This window comes from Phascolarctos cinereus, unplaced genomic scaffold, assembly GCF_003287225.1.
Source record: "Phascolarctos cinereus isolate Bilbo 61053 unplaced genomic scaffold, phaCin_HiC Scaffold_4;HRSCAF=312, whole genome shotgun sequence".
Classification (NCBI taxonomy): domain Eukaryota; kingdom Metazoa; phylum Chordata; class Mammalia; order Diprotodontia; family Phascolarctidae; genus Phascolarctos; species Phascolarctos cinereus.
Window position 1 is genome coordinate 656051433 of NW_027555847.1, and position 22700 is coordinate 656074132.

General features: G+C 41.2%; 1 protein-coding gene across 2 annotated transcripts; it reads right to left on the bottom strand.

The window, feature by feature from the left end:
• Nucleotides 1-530: 530 nt before the first annotated feature.
• LOC110214299 (myelin-oligodendrocyte glycoprotein-like) lies at nucleotides 531-18647 on the bottom strand. Of its 2 annotated transcripts, XM_020995132.2 has the most exons (7): nucleotides 18558-18647; nucleotides 18107-18199; nucleotides 17382-17723; nucleotides 15883-15990; nucleotides 5724-5840; nucleotides 4964-5102; nucleotides 531-1480 (listed from the first exon to the last, which is right to left on the bottom strand). In XM_020995132.2, exons 2-7 carry the CDS (start codon nucleotides 18192-18194, stop codon nucleotides 1477-1479), a joined length of 798 nt encoding a protein of 265 aa, XP_020850791.1. In that variant the 5' UTR covers nucleotides 18195-18199; nucleotides 18558-18647; the 3' UTR covers nucleotides 531-1476. The 2 variants fall into 2 exon arrangements, with proteins under 2 accessions (XP_020850791.1, XP_078009993.1); XM_078153867.1 differs by lacking the exons at nucleotides 4964-5102; nucleotides 5724-5840.
• Between the last annotated feature and the right edge of the window lie 4053 nt (nucleotides 18648-22700).

The window sequence follows — 22700 nt, forward strand, 5'->3', positions numbered from 1 at the left end:
AGATGGATAAAATCTGGGAGATTTTATCTGGGAGATAAGGTATTCTGATCATAGGGTCACCATAGAAGGAAGCAAAGTGGGAGACTGGGTCAGCAATGATTCCTAGGAGAGGCATACCCAGCTCCACTGATTTCTCCCCCTCCCTCTAAGTCAGTGGGTCACAACTATATTCACAGGAGGGTGGTTCCCTGAATAGTCAAAGGTCATGAGGTTTATGAGACTATTTTCCCCCAGGTGACTGTGGTGGGTTTCCTTTCTCTGATTTCACAGGTAAAGAGATAGTACATATAACCTAGAAGTATTGACAACAGATGTGGGGGCACTAACCCCTCTCTGTCCTATTCTAAGCATGTGGTTGAATTAGCTTCAGCTGTGTGTAACCTGGCTTCTGCTAAGAGGAGGTCCCTTTTTTTCATATACATTGGCTGGCTAACGAATCTCTTCCCTGAAGGACAAAGAAAATGAGATTATCTCTTACAAGTCTGTTTCCTCCAAAAGGAGGAAGTACAAAAGATATTTAAAGTACCATATGAATCAACAATGGGACAAGTAGTTTATTCCTACTCACAAAAAAAGAATGCTAAGAATAGACAAATAGTAACATGTTTTAGCAATGTCTTTAGAACAGGCTTCAGCACTTCATCCTTACATATATAATATCCTGGAAGGATAATATTTAAACTGTATCAAAACATAAGGTGGTTTTTGTTTCCATTGTTTGGTCACTTCAGTTGTGTTCAACACTTGTGACCCCATTTGGGGTTTTGTTGGCAGATGTACTGGAGTATTCCCTTCTCCACCTCATTTTTTGGATAAGAAACTGAGGCAAACAGGGTCAAATGACTTGCTCAGGGCCACACAGTTAGTAAGTGTCTGAGGCCAGATTTCAACTCATAAAGATGAGTCTCCCTAACTTCAGAGTTGGCACTCTATCTACTGTGCCATCTAGCTGCCCTATAAGGCAGTTTGGGATATATTATGTGGGCACTTTACATTTCACCTCTGACGTTGTCCGATCAAATGCCAAGCTTGGGTCAGACATCTATCTGGTGGCCTCTTCTCTGATGCAGAAATGGTCCCTTTTGACATCCAATTGCTCACTGGAACTCAGGAATTTCAGACCTTTCAAATTGCAAGGTCCCACTCAGTACCCACTTGACAAATCCAGCAGGGGGGAACTTATTTGGCAAAATCAGGACAGAATAAACACACAAGAGTTAGAGCTGCCATGCAATTATAGATAATGGAGTGTGGGTGGAAAACAGGGCAATCATCCCTTCTCCAACCTCATTCTCTTATTGCAACATTAAAGAGACCTTAAGCTTCAAGGCTAGAATGGAAGAGAGAGTCAAGGAGGTTAGTAGCTTGATTTTTGTGCATTTGATGAGGCATCATCTGTTCTGGCTCAGCATTGCAAATCCTTCAGAGATCAATCATCCATAGCTGGCTGCAGCACTGCCCCAAGCTTCCATGTAGTCACCTAAAAACAGGAGTAATTACTGAGCATGATACCTGGCGGGAGGTGGGGAAGACAAAGAGCCCCTTTTCCATAGGTACTGACTAATGAGGGGAAAGTGACTAAACTAAATAGGCAGCACAAGCATGGGGTATCAACGTTGTCAGGAGCTGGCAGGAACAGGGAGGGCTAGGGCGGAGGAGGGAACATGACAGCTGTTCACAGTGCAGTGCCATCCTCAACTCCTAAGTCTCTCTCAAATCACAGCCTATGTGTTAGTCGCTGGTGATTATGACATCTGTAGATTTTAGCTAGGACTTGACAGAAGCCAGGGAAGGCTAAGGTGAGAAGAGAGAGAATTTCAGACATGGAGGACAGTCAGCGGACATGCCCAGTGTCAGGAGATGGAGTGAAGAGTGCCAGGAAGCTGGTATCACAGGATTGCAGAAGATGTGGAGGGAAGTAAGAGAAAAGAGGGTATTAAGCAAAAGAAAGTGGCAGCTAGGTGCTGCAGTAGATAGAACACTGGATTTGGAATCAAAAGGACTCATCTTCATGAGTTCAGATCTGTCCTCAGACACTTACTAGTAGTCACTTACAGCTGGACAAGTCACTTAACCCTGTTTGCCTCAGTTTCCTCATATATGAAAAGAGCTGGAGAAGGAAACGGTAAACCATTCTCGTATCTTTCCTAAGAAAACTCCAAAAGAAGGTCACAAAGAGTTGGAAACAACTGACCAACAACAATAGGCAAAAGAAAAGCCATCAACAGTATCAAAGACTGCAAAGAGATCAAGAAAGATGACATTTAATAACAGGCCATGAGCTATGACAATTAGAAGATTGCTAGTAATTTTGAAGAGAGCAGTTTCATTTGAATAAAGAGGTGAGAAGACAGACTGTAGAGATTTAGGAGGAGTGAGAGGAAAGGACATAGGCACCTATTGTAGCTGCCTTCTCAAGGAGTTTAGCCACAAAAAAAGAGGGGAGATATAAAAATAGGTAGCAGAGATGGATGGATCAATGGTTTTTGGAGAATGGAGGAAATGTGTTTATGTTCATAGGCCAAAAGGAATCAACAAGCAGATATGAAGAGATTGAAGATAGGTGAGAGAGCAGGGGTGATAAAGGGGGAAATCTGGGGGAGGAAACAGAATGGAATGAGACCACTTGTACATGTAGGGGTTTGCCTTGTCAAGAAGAGCCACTTCTTTGTATGAGACAGGGGTGAAAGAGGAGATAGTAGCATCTGAATGATGTAAGATGAAGAAGAAGGGAGAGGAGAGATCTCTTAGAAATTTTGTAAAAAAAAGATGTCTCTCAAATTTTTAGTTAAATATGAGGCTAGGTTCTCAGCTGAGGGGTGGGGGTAGGGTTAGCTATGGGAGACCTGTGGAAGGATGAAAAGGTTTGGAAGAGCCACTGTGGTGAATGGGATAGTAAAATAATAGAGGAAATTTAAAAGGACTGCCTTGCAGCAGGGAGAGTCCAAGTGGAGACAATGTAACACGAATTTACAGTGGACCCAGTAAGCACGACTTTGTGATTTTCTACAGCTTCTGTCCACTGTAGATATGTAGGAGCAAAGGCACAAGATGGTGGGAGTGATCCAAAACTAAGGTTTTGCAAGGCAAGTTAGGCAGTAAGGTAAGTGGGCAAGGGACTCAAGAGAAGAGGAAAGTGGAGAGTTGGACTGGTTTTCCAAAGGGTCAGAATAGGGAAGGGAAGAGTGTAGCTAGTATAGGGGGGATGGCCTGGGAAAGAACTGAAGCATTGGTGAATGGTGGCGATGGTGAGAATGAAGAACAGAGTTTTAGGTTGCAAGGAAGAAGATCTAATATAAAATCCTCTATTTGGCATTCAAAGCCCTTTATAAACTGCCACTCCCTTTCCAGTCTTCTTACAACTTATAGCCTTCACTGTATGTCTACTATGATCCAGTGATATTGACCTTGCTGTTCCTTGAACAAGACACTCCATATCCCAATTCCAGGGTTTTTCACTGGCTGTCCTTCATGTTTGGAATTGTCTCTTCTCAACTTAGTTACCCAACTTCCCTGGCTTCCTTCAAGTGCCAGCTAAAATCACACCTCTCATGAAAACATGTTCTTCGTGCCAATGAATTCTAGTGACTTTCCTGTGCTAATTATCTCCAATTTATCTCGTATATCACTTGTTTGGACATAATGGATTGCATGTTGCCTCCCACCCTTAGACTGAGAGCAAGGACTGTCTTTTGCCATTCTTTGTAACTCCAGGGCTTAGCAAAGTGCCTAGTACATAGTAGGTGCGTAACAAATATTTACTGAGTGACTGATCACCATGAGCCATAAAACTTAACTCATAGGGAGGGAGTGCAGATAATGAGTGACTGAGAGGGCTGGAGCTGACTGTCAAGGGCTTTAAGCAAATCAAGGACTGGGGAGCCTGGCAGGGTGAAGTGGTCCTCAGTCACTAGTTGGGAAAGAGAAAACAAAGGGGTTTCACCTCCCATACAACTCCACCTCCAACTCCCACTACAGCTTAGAGACCTGCAATTGGCATATGCCTCCTTGATGTCACTCAGGAATGTGAGAGGTAAGAAACTATTAAATTTCCATGTAAGGAAATCGAGAGAAAAATAGTTCCAGGTCAGAGCTTTAAGAAGCAGCTAAAATTGAGTGGAACTGGTTGTTTGATTAAAGAGGCTGGAAGGAGGATAAAGGTTAAGATTTACTTAGAGTGCACATGCTTCAAACTTACCTAAAGGAAAACCTGGTGGGCATTTCAGGAAGTCTGTGATCTGTGCTGACTTCTACCTATGAAAATCAGCTAGGAGGGACTTGTGGCCAGAAATAGGGTTATAAGGATTGCTCTCCCTTTGGTAGTGTGTGTGCTCATCTCGAGTTCCACACTGATTTCCTGCAGGAAGTATATTAAAGGTTCACTGCTTTACTCATCCTGAGTCTGTCTAACTTACTGTGCGTATTTGGGCACCAGAGGTTATTTCCAACAGGAACAAGAGAGGGAAACAAACTTATGTACTTGATCAGATTGATTTACCTCAGTGATTAGGCATCTGTTTGAGAAGAATATGCATAGAGAAAAGGAGAGGAATAAGGAAAGAGAAGGGGAAAGAGAGAAATGTATAGAGGGAAAACAGAAAAGGGAGATATTAGAAGGAAGCAGAGAAAGAGGGAAGAGGGAGATGGCAGGGAGGAGAGGGGAAAAAAGTGCCTAAGGAAAATGGGAGAAGAGTGGGAAGAAGAGGAGAGTGACCTCTCTTTGACCTCCCTCTACTGTCCTTTTCCCAGCCCAGTCTTAGGCAAGTCCACAGTCTTCCTCAACCTTTCCAGACAAGCCTCCCACTGACCTTGTGTTGATTCTTTCTTTCCTTTTCATCCAGTTTAACTCCTACACCAATCTAGCCCCACCCCCAACTGAATGCAAGTCCCCTAGGCTCAACTTGGCCTCTTTTCAGCTGCCTGTGGGGATATTAAGTCAAATGCAGGCCCCACCTGAAATTACCTCATTGTCATCCCTGGAGACCTCTGGGGTAGCAACCTTCTTAATAAGAGTATTGACACAGTCCTTAATGTTAGAAGCACCATAATTATCGCCATACCTCTACCGTTATCAGAAAATGCTCCTTGCTCATGAAGATACCCTGTAAGCCAAAAGGGAACCATGAGCTGATGTTTAGGGGAAACTGGGCTAGGACCATCTGTTTCTGGCCCTTTGCCCTCTGAACCTTCTCCAACCCCCTCCCTGGGCTCCAGTTATGTCTTATGTACCACATCCTATTTGAATTAAGCCTGACTTAGATGGGTCCCAGTCCTCCATGCTTTAGGCAAGTATATAGAAGGGGGAGGCAACATCGAGCACGCGGGACTACACGGGGACTAGATCACATTTGGGAATCAAGGCTGTGTGAAGACCAGGAAATTTGAATCAGTTTTGCAAAGACAGCAGTGAAATTCAAGGTCAGGAATCCCTAGGAAGGATGCCAACACATGGACTGGTGGACACAAGGGGGCCAGAACTATGCAGAGACTAGAACCCAGAGTTCAGGGCAGTACATGGGCTGAGAGTTATACAGGTCTGAAATGTTCAGAGTTGGGGGTGCAGGGGAAAGTACAGACCAAGGCTATACTGAGATAGAAGGGGTCAGGACTGCAGAAAGACTAGTGGACCCTCAGGGCCTGGGCTACTTAGGGACTACCCAACTGGAGGTTTATTAACATCCCATGATTCCATCACATTGCTACCCTACTTACCCCATTCTTACCTAGACATCTATGATGTAACCACAGGTAACAAAGGATCATTTCAACCTCAAATGCCAAAGTCACAGCCAGGAGTCCATTGATCTCACATAGCCAGGGAACTGACCTGAAAAGATATCCTGAAAGAAGCCCCTAGATGAAGCATTCTGGGAAGATGGCAGAGTAGGTCAGCAATTTCCAGGCTTTCCAAATTTCCTCCACAAACAGACAGAACCCAGAGTTGGAAGGAGCCATAGTGACTATCTATCCCACCCTTTCATCTTACAAATGAGAAAACTTAAGTCCAGCTAAGCTAAGTGATTTCCTTGCCCAATGGCATATAGAAACTAAGGAGATCCTGAATTTGATTTCATCTATGGATTTCAAATCCATACGATCTTCAGTCTATCACATCCTGGCTCATGAAATATTGCAGATGGGGTCCCTGTCTGAAGGGGCTTTCTGCTTCAGGTTGAAACTGTCTTCCCACTATATTTGGAAGATCTTTAGAAACCAAAGAGAGATGGAAATCCAGTGGAGGGCTGGGCTTCAGGAACATTTTGATAACATTCTGGGTATAAGAGGCCATGTAGATGTTACACACTCAGGATTTTAAAAAAAAGATTTTGAAGCACTCCTTATTGCGACAAGCTTTTGGTTCATTTGTTTGAAATTTGCTCTGAGTGGTACTTACAGACACTGCCACAAAATCAAGATTTGTTTATAAAGTGGATAGAGTGCTGGACTTGCACTCAGGAAGACCTGCCTTCACCCCTGCCTTCACCCCTGCCTTTCCCCCTTTGGTGTACTCTTCTGCAAGTCATCTAACTTCTCTCAGTTTTACTTTCCTCTTCTGTAAAATGGGGACTCTACTTCACAAGGTTGTTATGAGGATCAAAATACATACTATACACAAAGTATTTTATAAACCTATAGATCTTTAAAGAGCTATATGGAGTTCACTATTATTATCTAGGCAAATGAATTTTATCGTAAGAGTGGCCTGGGGGACCCTAGAGCCATTCCATGAACAACTGAATCATCTACAGGAAGTCATATGTGGGGAGAAGTTAGGGAGGCAGAGGTTAAGATTATAGGGAGAGCAACATGGCTTTTTTTCAGAGCCAGCTTTCTGATTTACTTATCAACCTATTAGGGCACAGAGCAGAGAAACAGTCACTTGGCAGGGAGCCAGGGATTAAATTCTCTTTCTTTCACAACAGTGAAATTAGGCAAGTTAAAACATAGTGTAACAATTCCTCTTCCCCTTGTGACTTTGAGGTTGGGAGACTTGAAAGGGTTATTTTTCAAAGATCTACCCTTTTATTGTGTTAGAGATAGACGAATCCAGGAAGGTGTGGAGATTTGGAGATTCATCTTTAACGTGAGTGAATGTGATTGTTTAGAATTGTTATAACATTTTACTTTTGCTTTTTTATGAAGTACTGACATCTTAGCCTGTAGTCTAATTGGCTGTGCTGAAATGGCAAAGAAGATAAGGTTCAAGCAGAGGGGAGCTATGTAGCCAAAGAGAATTACTACTTGTTATTGGAATATTGAAACCCTCAAGTAGGAACTCAGGGGTATGAAAAACTCTCGTTTTTTTTTTTTAATGAGGCAATGCCATTAAGTGACTTGCCCAGGGTCACACAGCTAGTGAGTGCTATGTGTCTGAGGCCAGATTTCAATTCAGGTCCTGACTACAAGGCCGCAGCTCCTATCACTCTACCACCTAGCTGCCCTAGAAAACTCTTGTAAGGAAAAGCTGAGGACAAGCTGGAATTGGGAAGTAGAATTTGATTACCACCCGGTGCCTCAAACAGACCTAGCACCTTGAGCTACTGATCCAAACCTACCAGCCAAGTTAAGAGATTAAACATGGTCCCAAATGCATTCCAAACTGGATTGCATGTATAAAAGTGAATTACTCCAGCTCTGCCCACCTTTACGCTGGGCCGTCTAGAATTTCTTTTCCTTAATTAACAAACCTTCCTTCCTTTTAGACTTCTTTCTTTGCTTCATGCTTATTGATTAATTCACAAAATGGCTTTGACTATAGATGTCTTTCTCTCTTTCTCCTTCCAGCTTCTAGCACTTACTGAGACCTAGCCTTCCCTAGAGGACACAGAGTTCCTGCAATGTCCTTTTCAATACTGGTTGTACCTTTCCTCATACTGCTCAACTTCACTTGTCCTTGGGAGAGAGTCAAAATACTACTCACTTCCTTTGCCACTTTTTGCTGCTATAGAACTCTCAATAATCCTCTCCTCCTCTGAGTCTCATCTATCCAAATACACAACTCAACTGGTTGGCAGTTGCCTACTAGCCAGATCATTCTCCCTCCTTTCTCTAAAAGTTCAGTATTTGGCTCACATTATTCATGTCAACTCCAACTCCTGTCAACTAGGGCATATTACATATATGTTGATATTCCTTCAAATACTGGAGCATCTCAGTTTCACAGTCTTCTCAATTCCCATAACTTAGTCCTCCATGCCAACTCAGCCTTACAAAGGCAGAAACAGGATTAGTTTGACCTTGCAATCATTCACAAATTTCCACTTCCATGATCAAGAATTCTAAAATTCTGGGGGCAGCTAGGTTGCTCAGTGGATAGAGCACCAGCCCTGAAGCCAGGAGGACCTGAATTCAAATCCGGCCTCAGACCAAACACTTGACACTTACTAGCTGTGTGACCCTGGGCAAGTCACTTAACCCCAATTGCCTAAAAAGAAAAAAAAATCTAAAAAAAAAAGAGTTCTAAAATTCCACAATCAAATCATAACTATCATACTCTTTCTGTCTATGCCTCACTCCTTCTCACTCCAAAGATCTTCCTTCTCAGTCTAACCTTGGTCCTTACCATGAGTTCCAGTTCTTCCACCTCTTAGGACTTTCTCAGGCCATCACCCCTACCGTAGCTTCTCCTCTTTATCCTGACTATTTTTAATTGGTTAAATATTACATTGTGTTCTGCTCTTTCATCCTTTTCCCTTGCCTTATGGTTATCATACTTTAACAACCCTCATCTCTAAATTACTTCCGCCATCTACCTCTTCTGTTCTTACTCATGTGCTGATGAACAGATCTAGAGGAAGTTAAGAAAAACTATTGAATAAGCCCACTAAAAATTTATGCTATTTGCAATGACTAATTATGAATCCAGGCAACCCATGGACAAACATGCTACCCACCTCCTGATGGAGAGATGATGGACTCACAGGGAAGCCGATTTAGACATCAATTTTTGCATAGAACCAATGCAGGATTCTGTTTTTCTTGACTATGCTTTTTTTTTTTGCAAGGGTTTTGTTTTTTCATTCTTTTTCAATAAGGGGAAGGGAAGGGAAGAGAGAAAATGGGTATTGTTAATTGAAAAATTAAACTATATCTTCCTAAAAATCAAATTTATGTTATCAAATCTCAACTGTGCCCTCAGTACAGTAAGATATTTTTTTACTAATTTATAATTCATCTATCCCATTTCCTACAGTGGGTATTTCAAACCTTCACTTCTCTCAGGCTTCACATTTCACCTCTTACTATATCTGAAAACCTTGCCTAATACTTCCTGAGAGCCTCTCTAACTTCTTGAAACCTTCCTCCACACTCTTCTCCTTTTTCAGCCTCTGATGAAGAGGTAGCCCTTCTCCATGCCAAGATCAACCTCTCTATGTAAATCTTTAAACCCATCCTCTCCCATCCTCTCCAGCAGATGGCCACTATAGTCATCTCTCTCTCTCTCTCTCTCTCTCTCTCTCTCTCTCTCTCTCTCTCTCTCTCTCTCTCTCTCTCTCTCTCTCCTACATCCTATCCTATTGCTTGTATATATGCCCAGATTTTCCTCACCTTCAAAAAATATTCAGAGGTGGAGCAAAGATAGTGGAGTAAAGGCAAGGACTCGCCTGAGCTCTCCCCCTATTGTCTCCAAATATCTTTCAATAATGACACTAGACAAATTCTAAAATTGGGAAGAGAAATGAGAGTGATTCAAGAAAATCATGAAAAACAAGTCAACAGCTTGGCAAAGGAGACATACAAAAAAAATACTGAAGAAAATAACACCTTAAGAAACAGACTAGGCCACATGGTAAAAGAAGTACAAAAAGCCAATGAGGAGAAGAATGCCTTAAAAAGCAGAATTGGCCAAATGGAAAAAGAGGCACAAAAAATTTACTGAAGTAAAAAAACTCCTTAAAAAGTCAAATTGGCCAAATGGAAAAGGAGATACAAAAGATCACTCAAGAAAATAATTCCTTAAAAATTAGAATTGAGCAAGTAGAAACTAATGACTTTATGAGAAATCAAGAAACAATAAAACAAAACCAAAAGAATGACAAAATAGAAGACAATGTGAAATATCTCATTGAAAAAACAACTGACCTGGAAAACAGATTCAGGAGAGATAAGTTTAAAAATTTTGGCTACCTGAAAGCCATTATCAAAAAAAGAGCCTAAACATCATCTTTCAAGAAATTATCAGGGAAAATTGCTCCTATATTCTAGAATCAGAGGGTTAAACTGAAATTGAAAGAATCCATTGATCACCTCCCAAAAGAGATCCCAAAATGAAAACTCCCAGGAATATTATAGTTAAATTCCAGAGATCTCAGGCAAAGGAGAAAATTGGAAGCAGCCAGAAAGAAACAATTCAAGTATTATGGAGCCACAGTGAGGACACAAGATTTAGTAGCTTCTATTAAAAATCAGAGGGCTTAGAATATGATATTCCAGAGGGAAAAGGAGTTAAGATTACAACCAAAAATCACTTACCCAGCAAAACTGAGTATGATCCTTCAGGGGAAAAATGGATATTCAAGGAAATAGAGGACTTTCTACCATTCTTGATGAGAAGACCAGAGCTGAACAGAAAATCTGACTTTTAAATATAAGACTCATGAGAAGCATAAAAAGATAAATAGGAAAAGGAGATCATAAGGGGCATAATAAGGTTAAACTATTTGTATTCTCACATGGGAAGATAGTACTTGTAACTCATAGGAACTTTCTCATTATTAGGGCAGATAGAAAGAGTACAGATAGACACATGGCACAGATGTGAGTTGAATATGGAAGCATGATATCTAAAAAATAAATAATAAATAATTAAAGGGCAAGAGGATAATGTACTGGAGAAAGGGAAAGGGAGAGATGGAATGTGATAAATTATCTCACATAAAAGAAGCAAGAAAAACTATTACAGTGGAGTGGAATTGGGGGGATATGAGGGGAAATAAGTGAAATTTATTCTTATCAGAACTGGCACAGAGAAAGAATAACATACACACTCAATTGGGTATGGAAATCCCTTACCTTACAGGAAAATATGGGAAGGGGATAAGAGGAGGGGAGTGATAGAAGGAAGGAAGATTAGAAAAGGGGATAGTCAGAAGCAAAACTCTCTTGAGGAGGGACAGGGTGAAAGGAGAGAGAGAAAATAATAAAGGGGGGATAGGATGGAGGGAAATATAGTTAGCAATAGTAACTGAAAAAATTTTGAAGCATGTTTCTCTGATAAAGACCTCGTATCTCAAACATATAAAGAACTAAGTCAAATTTATAAAAATAAGAGTCATTCCCCAACTGATAAATGATCAAAAGATATGTTTTCAGATGAAGTAATCAAAGCTATCTATAGCCACATGAAAAAATATTCGAACTCATTATTGATTGGAGAAATGCAAATCAAAACAATTCTGAGGTACTACTTCATACCTATTAGATTGGCTAATAGGACGCAAAAGGAAAATGATGGATGGTGGAGGAGATGTGGGAAAAATGAGACATTAATGTATTGTTAGTGGAGTTGTGAACTGATTCGACCATTCTGTAGAGCAATTTGGAACTATGTCCAAAGGGGCTATAAAACTAGGCATACCCTTTGAACTAGCAATACCACTACTGGGTCTATATCCCAAAAGAGATAACAAAAACAAAAAGGAAAAGGACCTGTATGTACAAAAATATTCAGTAACTCTTTACTGGGGGCAAAGAACTGGAAATTGAGGGGATACTCATCAATTAAGGAATAGGTGAAGAAACTGTGGTATGTCATTGAGATAGAATACTATTGTGCTATAAGAAATGATGAACAGGATGCTGTCAGAAAACCTGGAGAGACTTATATAAGCTGATGCAAAGTGAAATGTTCTGTGTACAAAGTAATAGCAATATTGTAAGATGATCAGCTGAGAATGATTTAGCTATTTTCAGTAATACTATGATCCAAGACAATTCAAAAGGACTGATGATGAAAAGTGCTATCCACTCCCAGAAAAAGAACTGATGGCATCTGAATACAAATTAAGCATACATTTTTTACTTTCTTTATTTTTCCTGAGGGTTTTTGGTCTATGTTTTCTTTGACAACATGACTATTATGGAAATGTTTTATATGACTACATGTGTATAACCTATATTGAACTGCTTGCCTTCTTAATGGAGGGGGGAGGAGAAGAGGGAGGAAGGGAGAGAATTTGGAACTCAAAGTTTTAAAAATGAGTGTTAAAAATTTTCAACATGTAACTGGGAAAAAATAAAATCCTAAATTTAAAAAAAAGTTCATTTCATCCTACCTTCCCATCAAGCTATTATCCTATATATCTCCCCAATTTCATGAACTCTCAGAAAAAAAGATGTATCTCCTTGCCTTCAAGACTACTTAAATATTTCATTTTTAAATCTCCTAAAATCTAGTTTTTAACCTCATCACTGCAATGAAATTTCTCCTTCCAAAATTATTAACAATCACTTAGTAGACAAGTCCATTTTTTTCTCAACCGTAAACCTGTTTTTTTGTTCTTAATCTTTTTTTAACTTCTCTGCAGCATTTGACACTATTGGCCTCCCTCTCCTCTCTGGATTTTCATGACACTGCTCCATCTTGGTTCTGACTGACCAGTCTTCAGTCTCCTTTGTTATATCTTGATCTGTAACCAACCTTCTAACTGTCAGTGTATCCTAGGGGACTCTTCTGAACCCTCTTCTCAGATCTCTCTCTACTTTCTTTATCTTTGTGACTTCATCAGCTCTCATGACTTTATTTTTTTCTATACAGATGACTGACATCTTTATGTATCTCTCTGTACTTTGTCTCTCTCTAAGACACTAAGACTGTGTCACCAAACAATCTTTTAGACATTTCAAATTGGATTTCTTGTAAACATCTCAAAATCAGTATCTTAAAAGTAGCACTCTTATCATTCTTCCCAAATCAACACCTCTTCCGCAGTTCCCTATGCCTGTCAATAACACCACCATCACATGAGTTGGAGATTACAGGGTAATCCCCAGCCCATTTCTCTCTCTGTCTCTCTGTCTCTGTCTCGATATATATGTGTGTGTATATATATATATATATATATATATATATATATATATATATATACACACATATACATATACATATATGTATGCATATGTATATATATGTATATATGTATATGTGTATGTATATATATACATATATATAAATTATATATATGCATATAAATTGCCAGATGTTGTCAAGTCTATCACCAAACATCTCTTACATTAATCTCCTTCTCTGCTCATGTAGCCACCCCTTAATGCACACCTTTGTCACCTTTTACTTGAATTATTACAATAGCCTCCCAATTGGTCTCTTTACTTCACAGGTCTTCTCTCTCCAATTCATCCTCCACTCAGTCACCAAAGGGATTTTGCTAAAGCACAGGTCTAACCATATCTACCTTCCAAATATAAATAGTGGCTCCCTAGGTGGCATAGTAGATGAAGGGCTGGGCCTGGAGTTATGAAGATTTATCTTCCTTAGTTCAAATCCAGTTTCAGACACTTACCACCTGTGTGACACTGGTCAAGTCATTTAACCCTGTTTGCCTCAGTTTCCTCATCTGTAAAATGAGCTGGAGAAGGAAATGGCAAACCACTCCAGTATCTTTTCCCAGAAATACCCAAAATGGAGTCACAAAGAGATACACATGATGGAACAACACAACAATTTCCTCTATGGTCAAATATAAACTCCTTTGTTTGGTGACTAAAACCCTTTACAACCTGGCCCCACCTTTAGAGCCTTATTATATTTGACTCCCATTCAAACACTCTAAAGTCTAGTCATATTTGCCTTCCTGTGCTTCTTCCCACTCTCCCTTCCATCTCCATACGTTTACATTGGTTGTCATCTTTGGCTGCAATGGACTCTCTTCTAGGTTCTACCTTTTAGAATCTCTAGTTTCCTTCAAGTCTCAGCACCAAATGCTAATACCACCTCTCCAGAATTATCTTCCATTTCTTGTGTTTAGGTTTATGAGGTATGTATTGTCTCTTCTGCAGGAATTTAAGGTCATTGAGGGCAAGGACTGCTTCCCTTTTCTGTTTTTATCCCTAGTACCTATAACAGGGCCTGACATACAATGGATTCTTAATAAATGCTTCTTGTTTGTTGATTGATTCATTCATGTATACTATGTTCCTGCCAAACTGTACTACTCTTTGCCCTTCCTCCTCATCCTGCCTTTCCCCTTTCTTTGCTTCACTCTTGAGGTGAGAACAGTCTCTATGCTACCCTTATCTCTGTCTAAGTCCATTCTTCCTTCAAGACCTATCTCAGGGCCTTCTTGAAGTCTTTCTTGACCCCTTCCCACAACCAGGTAAAAGTGACTTCTCCCTCCTCAGATTTCTCATAATACATTGCCTGGACCTCTCTTTGTTCTTATCTCACATTTGTATCCATGACTCACTCCCACTTTGATTTTAGCTTCATGAAGGCAACAGTCTTACCTAAACATAACTTATTTCTTCAACCCAGACCAAAAAACAAAGTACAAAGGAGTTTGTTAAAAATGCTCCTTGATTTAAAGTTTTTTTTAAAGTTACTTTAAGGAGTCAAAGATGATCCTTATTCAGACTCCTACTTCTCCAACCTTATGCAATTCAAGGATTGGGACTGAAGGAGAGGGAGGAAATAGTTGTATTTCAATATGGCCTAGAAGAGGGCAGCTAGATGGTGCAGTGTATAATGTGCTAAGGCTAAAGTCAGGAAGAGCTGAGTTCAAATCTGGCCTCAGATACCTGGTAACTGTCTGACCCTGGGCAAGTCACTTAAACCACTTTGCCTCAGGTTCCTCACTTGTAAAAATGAGCTGGAGAAGGAAATGGAAAACACTGCAGTATCTTTGCCAAGAAAACTCCTAATGGGGTCACAAAGGATTGGACATAACCATAATGAGTGAACAATAATCACAGAGTGACACATGATTTTCATATGGCAAATATAAATTGAATGAATAGTGAAGGAAAGCCATGAATTGGGAATAGAGAGTAGGGGATTGTGTAGGAAGGAACTTCATGTGGTTATGTGACTACACTGGTAGTTGGGAGTGACGGGGTGCTTGTACTTGTACCCCAATTTCTCCCTAGTCTCAGAAACACTATCTCTGACAACCACTCCCCAGCCCAAGGACACTGTGCCTAGCAGTTGTTCATACATGGGCCTCAACACGACCCTTATCTGGGCTGCTTGGGCCCCAGCCCTCAGATCATGTATCTGGAAGCCCCCCAATTCTTTAGTTGTGAGAAAGCTTTCCTTTGTTGCAGAGCATTCTCTCATGAAGACAGAGGGAGAGGGGTGTCCTTGACTGGCCCAAGAACTCTTCCTCTTGCCAGACTTCAAAGATCCATTCCCCTTCCTGTCCAGTATATTCCCTGTATTTTCCCATTCATAGCTCCCAAAGACACCTGCACCTTTGGATTACCTCATCAGTGTTCCTGGCGTTTCTTTCCCATGCTCTTTTCCATATAAACCCTAGCTGCATTCTCAGTCTCTTGCAGGATCCTTTAAGAATCCTTGCCTGCTGAAAAGCATAACAATAAATCTTTGCCACCTTGGATTAAAGAATGCTTGAGTCTGTGAATTCTTATTCCAGACGACCCATCCTGTACTCTGGTCTTTGAGGGGTCACAACCTCTCAACCTCTCAGCCTGCAACAGGAGGAGCAAGGTTCTAAGGGGCAGCATTTGGGGATGCACTCATCCTTGAAGGACATGGACTGGGAGCCAAAAGTACCGCAGAGCGGGTGACCAAGGACTGGGCAAAAGTCATGCTCCTAAGACCCAGGGTTACAGTCTTGTCCCCTCCCCGACAAGTCATGCCTGATTAATCAGATAGGAAGTCCTTTCCCCAGTACCTCTGATAATTACCTTGGGAAAACAGAAGCAAATACAAATACGTTAAAGAAGGCAGGACCAAACTGGCAATAAGGAGTATAAATGGTGCTATCGGCACAGCCGGTGTCTCAGGTTCATCACCTAAAACACAATTACACATAAATATCAGAACCAAGGCCCTCATGAGAACCCTTACAGCACCTTTTCTCCCCATCTCCTACTCCCATGCCCCCACTGAGCAGAGGGCAAAGCCATAGCTCTGGCCAAATTCTCAGCCCTTCCACTTGTGGCTGCTCCCTGCTCCAACCTTTGCACCCTACAGCAGACAATCTCTCCCTTCTACCAAAAGCATTACCATATCCATAACCAATTTCTGCTTCCCCTGCAGGTCATATCACCTGCAGTTAGCCCCATTTGTGAGATACAGCATTAGGCTGTGTTGATTAGAACACACGGAGTGCAAGTGGGATAGGGGGCCAATTTTGTATACTTTGGGGATTGGTTTATACTCAGAGGATCTCAGAGATAAGAAGGAGCTCAGAGGCCAGTCTTGTTCAATACACACTTGGATCAGAATCTCCTCTAAAGACTCCCTACAAGTGACCATCCAGCCTTTACCTCCCATAGGGCCCTTTTCATTTTGGTATTGCTCTAATTGCTAGGAAGTTTTTCCATACATTAAGTCTAAATTTGCTCTTTTGTGACTAGTGTTCCAGAAGAAGAAAGAGCTACTGTGGGGCTATTGGTGGCACAGGTATTTGGGGTCGTTTTTCACTCAGAGCTAGCTTGACACTGAGAAGATCTGGCTGTGCTATTGCTTCTCAGTTGGAGATGGGTACAATCTTGTGAACTTCAAAAAAATACTATCTGGGTGTCTAGGGGCTAGAGCCCTTGCAAAGATTTGCTAGGAGTCATACAGCTTTGAGATTGTGCCCAAAACAAAACTGGTAAAGTTTAGCATCCTCATTCTTTCAGTTGGTGATTGTCATAGCCTGGGGAAGACAAGACTTAGCCAGGGCATGATCATTGTTTACATGTTTGAAGAACTAGGCTTTGGAAAATGGATTAGGCTGTTCTGATTGTCCCTCTGGGACAGAACTAGCAGCAATGGGTGAAAACTGCAGAGAGGATGATTTAAGTTTGATGTCAGCAAAAACTTCTTAATAATGAAATTTATCCGGAAGTAGAAAAGGCTGCCCCTCCCAGGAAAGTAGTATGACTCCTAATTAGAAGTCTTTAAGTACAGGCTGGAAGCTCTATTAAATTCAACAAGCATTCATTAATTATCTTCCATTTACAAGGTACCAGGTGAGGGGCCAAGAATACAGGCCAAATGAAAATAGGTACCTGCTGTGCATGTAGAGAGACATTTCTTATTCAGAGACCTCTCTGAATTGGAGCACATGGCCTGGGAAGTCCTTTTCAACTAGGATATCATGTGATTCCTAGAATCACAGAGCTGGTAAGGAAGTCCCCACCCACCCACCCATATATCCACACAAACATGCCCAGTCTTGGGCCTAGCACTTCACCTGAGACCTTCAGCTCCATTTCAGCTTGCTCGTGGTGATAACCATCTGTAATGAGACACATATACTTTCCTGCATCCAAAAATTTCACCTCCAGTATCTTCAGGGTGACATTCCCACTTGTGATAGCATCTCTCACCAGCTCCGTCCTCCCTTGGTAATCAGGGTCCTGGTCTCCAAACTGATCCTTTTCATCTCGATAGAGATGTACCATCCGAGTGGATTGCAACCAGACCACCTCCATGTGCTGAGCACTCTGAGGTGGGGACAGGTAACATGGTAACTCTGCCTCTCCCCCAAGTGAGGCCTGGATAGGTCCTGCAGGTCCAATCACTGAGAACTGTCCTGTTCAATCAGGCAGAAAGAGGAGAGCAGCAGAGGGTAGAGGGGATCAGTTTTCAGTATATAAAAGGAACAAAAGAAAGGAACCTTGAACTAGGTGGGGAGCGAGGAAGTAGTCTAGAAGATTAGAGAGAGAGAGAGAAAGACAGAGAGACAGAGAAGTAAAAAACGAGGGGATAGATTATGAGGATAATGATAAAAGTCCTAGCAGGGAGAGAATGGGGAAGTTAAGAAAATCCCAAGAAAGGACTAGGAGAATATCAGGTGTATGATTTGGGAGAACATGAAGAATAAGGCAGGACAGAATCTCTATAGGCTCAACTGTCAGCCTTCAGAGCTCCTGTTCTAGGCCTGAAGAAACCAAGTAAACAGAAGCAAATACTTACCTAATGCCATTTTGGGCATCATGAGGAGGAGGAAGAAGGCAATGAAAGAGTTGGAGAGACAGGCTCTCAAAGGACTGAGAATCTCCATCACACCTGGAAGAGAACACAAGGAAGGAGGAAGAGGCATTAGTGACCGTGGTAGGATCATGAACATGGATGACAAATGCTTATAATGGGGAAGTGAGATAAGGTCTGTGACAAGAACACAGGGGCCCAGTGACTTGCTGTGACATAGGAGGACCAGTGTATATGACAGGGATGCAGGAGGGCTGTGACTGTGATAAGAATATGGGTGGTGGCTGTGATAAGGACACAGTATCTATGACAAAGACATGAAGGAGCTTCAATATAACAAAGATACCATACCATGATTTCTGACAAAGGGAATGGTGGTAGTAACTATGAAGGAGATGGAAATGACCATGTGAGTGGGGGGGGGGTGATCACTCACCTTGACCAGATCTCCTTTATGGAAAGAAGAGCCTGAGGATCCCTTAAGGATGTCCCATCTACTCCAACTTACATTCATTCCTCCAGCCCCATGCACAAAGAGGTCCATTCATGCCAAAAAACATTTTGGATAGGTAGAAAACCCAAAATAGTGGAGGTATCTAGGGAAAAAAAGTCAAGAGGGGAATTGTTCAGTCTGAGGCTCCCCCTGTTAACCAGGTAGAAGGGGAGGCTCCTGTGTCACAGATCCCTCTTTAGGAGCAAGACAGGATGCTGTGCTGCTAGTTCTCCCTCCTGATTGCTCCATACAGGGAACCAATCTGACATTGGGAATAAAGGAAAGAGTCTTCTCATGAACTCACCCAAAACTCAGGCCACACACTTACTCATGCCAGAACTGGCCCCAAGATGTATCCTCGACTCCCAGGAGGCTGACCTGCAATACTTACACCCCTAAGAAACTGCCAAGAGTAAACATGTTGAGTGAAATCATTCTCTCCTTGATTACCCTTAGATTTTATCTTGCTCCTGGGTTGCAGAATTCCCAGGTATTGTGCATTTTGTCACCTAAGTCAATCTGTACAGCTTCCTCATTTACTCAATTACTCTTTTATGAACTTGATTTGATAAATATGTTTCCTCCTATCTGGAAATGTCTTATGTAAATAGTATACAAAAAGCAAACATTGATTTTGTATTTTATATTTGTTTTCACTCTGCTCTGTAACTGCCTAAGTCTTGGTTCTTTGTCTCTGAACCTTGTTGAGAAATTCAGCTGGTCTGTAATGAATCAAGTTTAGAAATCCAGTTCTCTTGCTAATTGCTGTTCTGTTCTTTCTTCAAGGAAGTCTGCTATGCTTGAGGCATGGCAAGTACTATGCTTGGTATTAGCAATACAAAGAAGAAAAGGAAACAGTGTGCCCTCAACGTGCTTACATTCCTATACTCCCAAGCTTCCCCCTTACATAAAGGCCTAAATTTCTTTTAAAACAGGAACATTCCTTTCCTGATATTGTTTGACAGCAAGTTATGGAATATGTCTCTGAAGCACTGAAGTTAAGCATTACCCAAAGGTTAATAGAGAGACACATGGTGGATGAGTAGGGATGTGATCAGCACATTAAAAATGAGGAATCGTGTAGAAGTGACATAAAAGATGTCATGCAAAAGAAACATTTATGATTGAAAATAAGGCTGACTGATCTCATAGTGAGCGTGAAGTATAGCAATGGTGTGGTCTAAGGGGAATCTCTGCTGGTTCAGGCAGGGTTATCACTGCCTTTTACTCATCCTCCCTTCTTTTGTATGGATGGAACTACTCCTACCCTTGGACAGGAGTCTCATTCTTATCTGCTTACTGTCTCACCTCATTAGGAGCATTTTTTTCTTTCTAAGTAACCACAGAAAGCGATGAGGAGGAAACTGGTGAAAGTCCAGTTTCTAATTATTTGTGGAGCAATGCTAGGCATCACTTCTGACTCATTCATTCAGTATCAAGAGTAATATATGCATGTCTTTTCTCTATGCATTGGGAAGCTGTAAAAATGGATCAGAAACAGCTAGGTTTGTAGAAGTTGGACATGGAGTCAGGAAGACTTGAATTCAAATTTGGCTCCAGATGCTTTCTAGAAGCATGAACTTGGGCAAGTCACTTAGCTTCAGTCTGCCTCAGTCTCCTCATCTGCACAATGGGGATAATAATAGTATCTCCTTTCCAGGGTCGTTGTGAGGAGCAAATGAGATATTTGTAAAGTGTTCTGCAGAACTTAAGGCACTATATAAATGTCAGAAAAAGGGGTAGCTAGGTGGCACAGTGGATAGAACACCAGCCCTGAAGTCAGGAGGACCTGAGTTCAAATCCAGCCTCAGACACATAACGCTTACTAGCTGTGTGACTCTGGGCAAGTCACCTAACCACAATTGTCTGAAAATACATAAATAAAAATATATGTTAGAAATAATGGTTGTGGTGATGGTGATGATATCAATTCTTCTCATTTTCAGCTTTGAAACACCGGCCAGCTCATCAAGGTGGGAGAAGGGGAGGAAAAAAGTACTCTTACATCTGCCTTTCTCTGTGTCTCACTGTCTCTATATCTCCCTCTTCCCCCACTCTATCTCTCCCTTTTTCCTTCTTTCTCTCTCTCTGTCTCTGTCTCTCTCTCTCTCTCTCCCTTCCTCTATTCTCCCTTCATTTTTTCCTCCCTCTCCTGCCCCTTTTCCTGGACACTACCTCGTTGATTTTCCCCTCTGTATTTGATCAATGACCCATATCAATCAGCAATGCAATGGTTAAGCACATTTATAACAATTGCCAACTTGAGAGAAAGTAAATAGATCTAGCACAGTGACTAGCTTGCCCCTACTGGATGAGAATATAGGGTCTAGAGATCTGAACCAATCCCCATCCTTTACCTGCCATAGCAATTTGCCCAGAGCTCTTTGCTCTGGGGTTGCCTAATTTCTTAATAAGGGAAATAAGCAAGTAATTGGGAATTAAACAGAGAGTGACAAGGGCTTTCTGATCTAATGCTAGAGTCAAGTCTCTGACATAAATGCAGCCCATGTTCTGTTTTCTCATTAGGTGGCCAAAGTATTTAAGCTTCAGCTTCAGTATTTGATTTTCCAGTGAATAGTCAGAGTTAATTGCTTTATGTAATGATTGATTTGGTCTCCTTGCTTTCCAAGGGATGTCTTCTCCAGAGGCAGAGCCAAGATGGTGGGGTAAAGGCAGGGACTCGCCTGAGCTTTCCCACAAACCCCTCCAAATACCTTTAAAAAGCACTCTAAAAAAAGTCTTCTCCAGCAACACAGTTCCAAAGCATCAATTCTGCAGTGCTCAGCTTTCTTTATATTCCGACTCTCACAGCCATATATCACTACTGAAAAATACCATAGCTTTGGAGTTTTGTCAGCAAGTTGCTATCTCTGCTTTTTAGTATGCTGTCCAGATTTTCCATAGCTTTCCTTCCAAGGAGCAAGCATCTTTTAATTTCATGGCTTCAGTCACTGTCTGCCCTGCTCTTTGAGCCCAAGAACATAAAATCTGACACTGCTTCCATTCCTTCTCCCTCTATCATCCAGGAAGTGATGGAGCCAGTTGCCATGATCTTAGTTGTTGGGGGTTTTTTTATGTTAAGCTTCAAGCTGACTTTTACACTCTCCTCTTTCACCCTCACCAAGAGGCTTCTTAATTCTTCTCTTTCTGCCATCAGAGAGGTATCATCTGCATATCTGAGGTTGTTGATATTTCTCCCAGCAGCCTTCTGGCTTTAGATTCATCTAATCTGGCATTTCACATGATGTAATCTACATAGAAGTTAAATAAATAAAGTGATAATGGAGTACTCCTTTTCCAGTCTTAAACCAATCAGTTGTTCCATGTTCAGTTTTAACTGTTGCTTCTTGACTAGCATACAGGTTCCTTAGGAGACAAGTAAGATGATTGGTACTTCCCATCTCTTTAAGGATTTGCCACATTTTGTTGTAATCCACATAATCAGAGGCTTTAGTGTCGTCAACGAAGTAGAAGTAGATCTTTTTTCTAAAACTCCCTTGCTTTCCCCATAAGTCAGTGGATATTGGCAATTTGATTTCTAGTTCCTCCACCTCTTTGAAAGCTAGCTTGCTCTTAAAAAAAAAACTAGCTTCCTCTTCTGGTAATTCTCAGTTCACATATTGCTGAAGGCCAAATTGCAGAATCTTAGGCATAACTTTGCACATAAAATGAGTACAATTTTTCCAGTAATTTGAACCTTCTTTGGCATTGCCCTTCTTTAGGATTGCTGCATAATATGATCTTTCTAATCCAGTGGCCTCTGTTAAGTTTTCCAAATTTGCTAGCATATTAAGTGCAGCACTTTAATAGCTTCACCTTGTAGGGTTTTAAATGGCTCAACTAGAATTCTGTCACCTCCACTAGCCTAAATGTTAGCAATGCTTCCTGAACCTACCTGACTTCATTCTCTAGGATGTTTGGCTCTAGATCAGTAACCACATCATCATGATTATCAGCCATGTTAAGATTTTTCTTTTATAATTCTTCTATGTTTTCTTGCCACTTCTTCTTAATCTCTTCTGCTTCTGTTAAGTCCCAACCATTTTTGCCTTTTCTCATGCCCATTTTTGCATGAAACATTTCCTC

What these genes read in the sequence shown, in the direction of transcription:
- LOC110214299 (XM_020995132.2), bottom strand. Translation starts at nt 18,194, where the DNA reads ATGGAGATTCTCAGTCCTTTGAGAGCCTGTCTCTCCAACTCTTTCATT. An exon ending in GATGCCCAAAATGGCATTAG is followed by an intron (nt 17,724 to 18,106) that starts GTAAGTATTTGC and finishes CTGATTGAACAG; the next exon opens with GACAGTTCTCAGTGATTGGA. An exon ending in GTTACATCATAGATGTCTAG is followed by an intron (nt 5,103 to 5,723) that starts GTAAGAATGGGG and finishes TTTGGCTTACAG; the next exon opens with GGTATCTTCATGAGCAAGGA.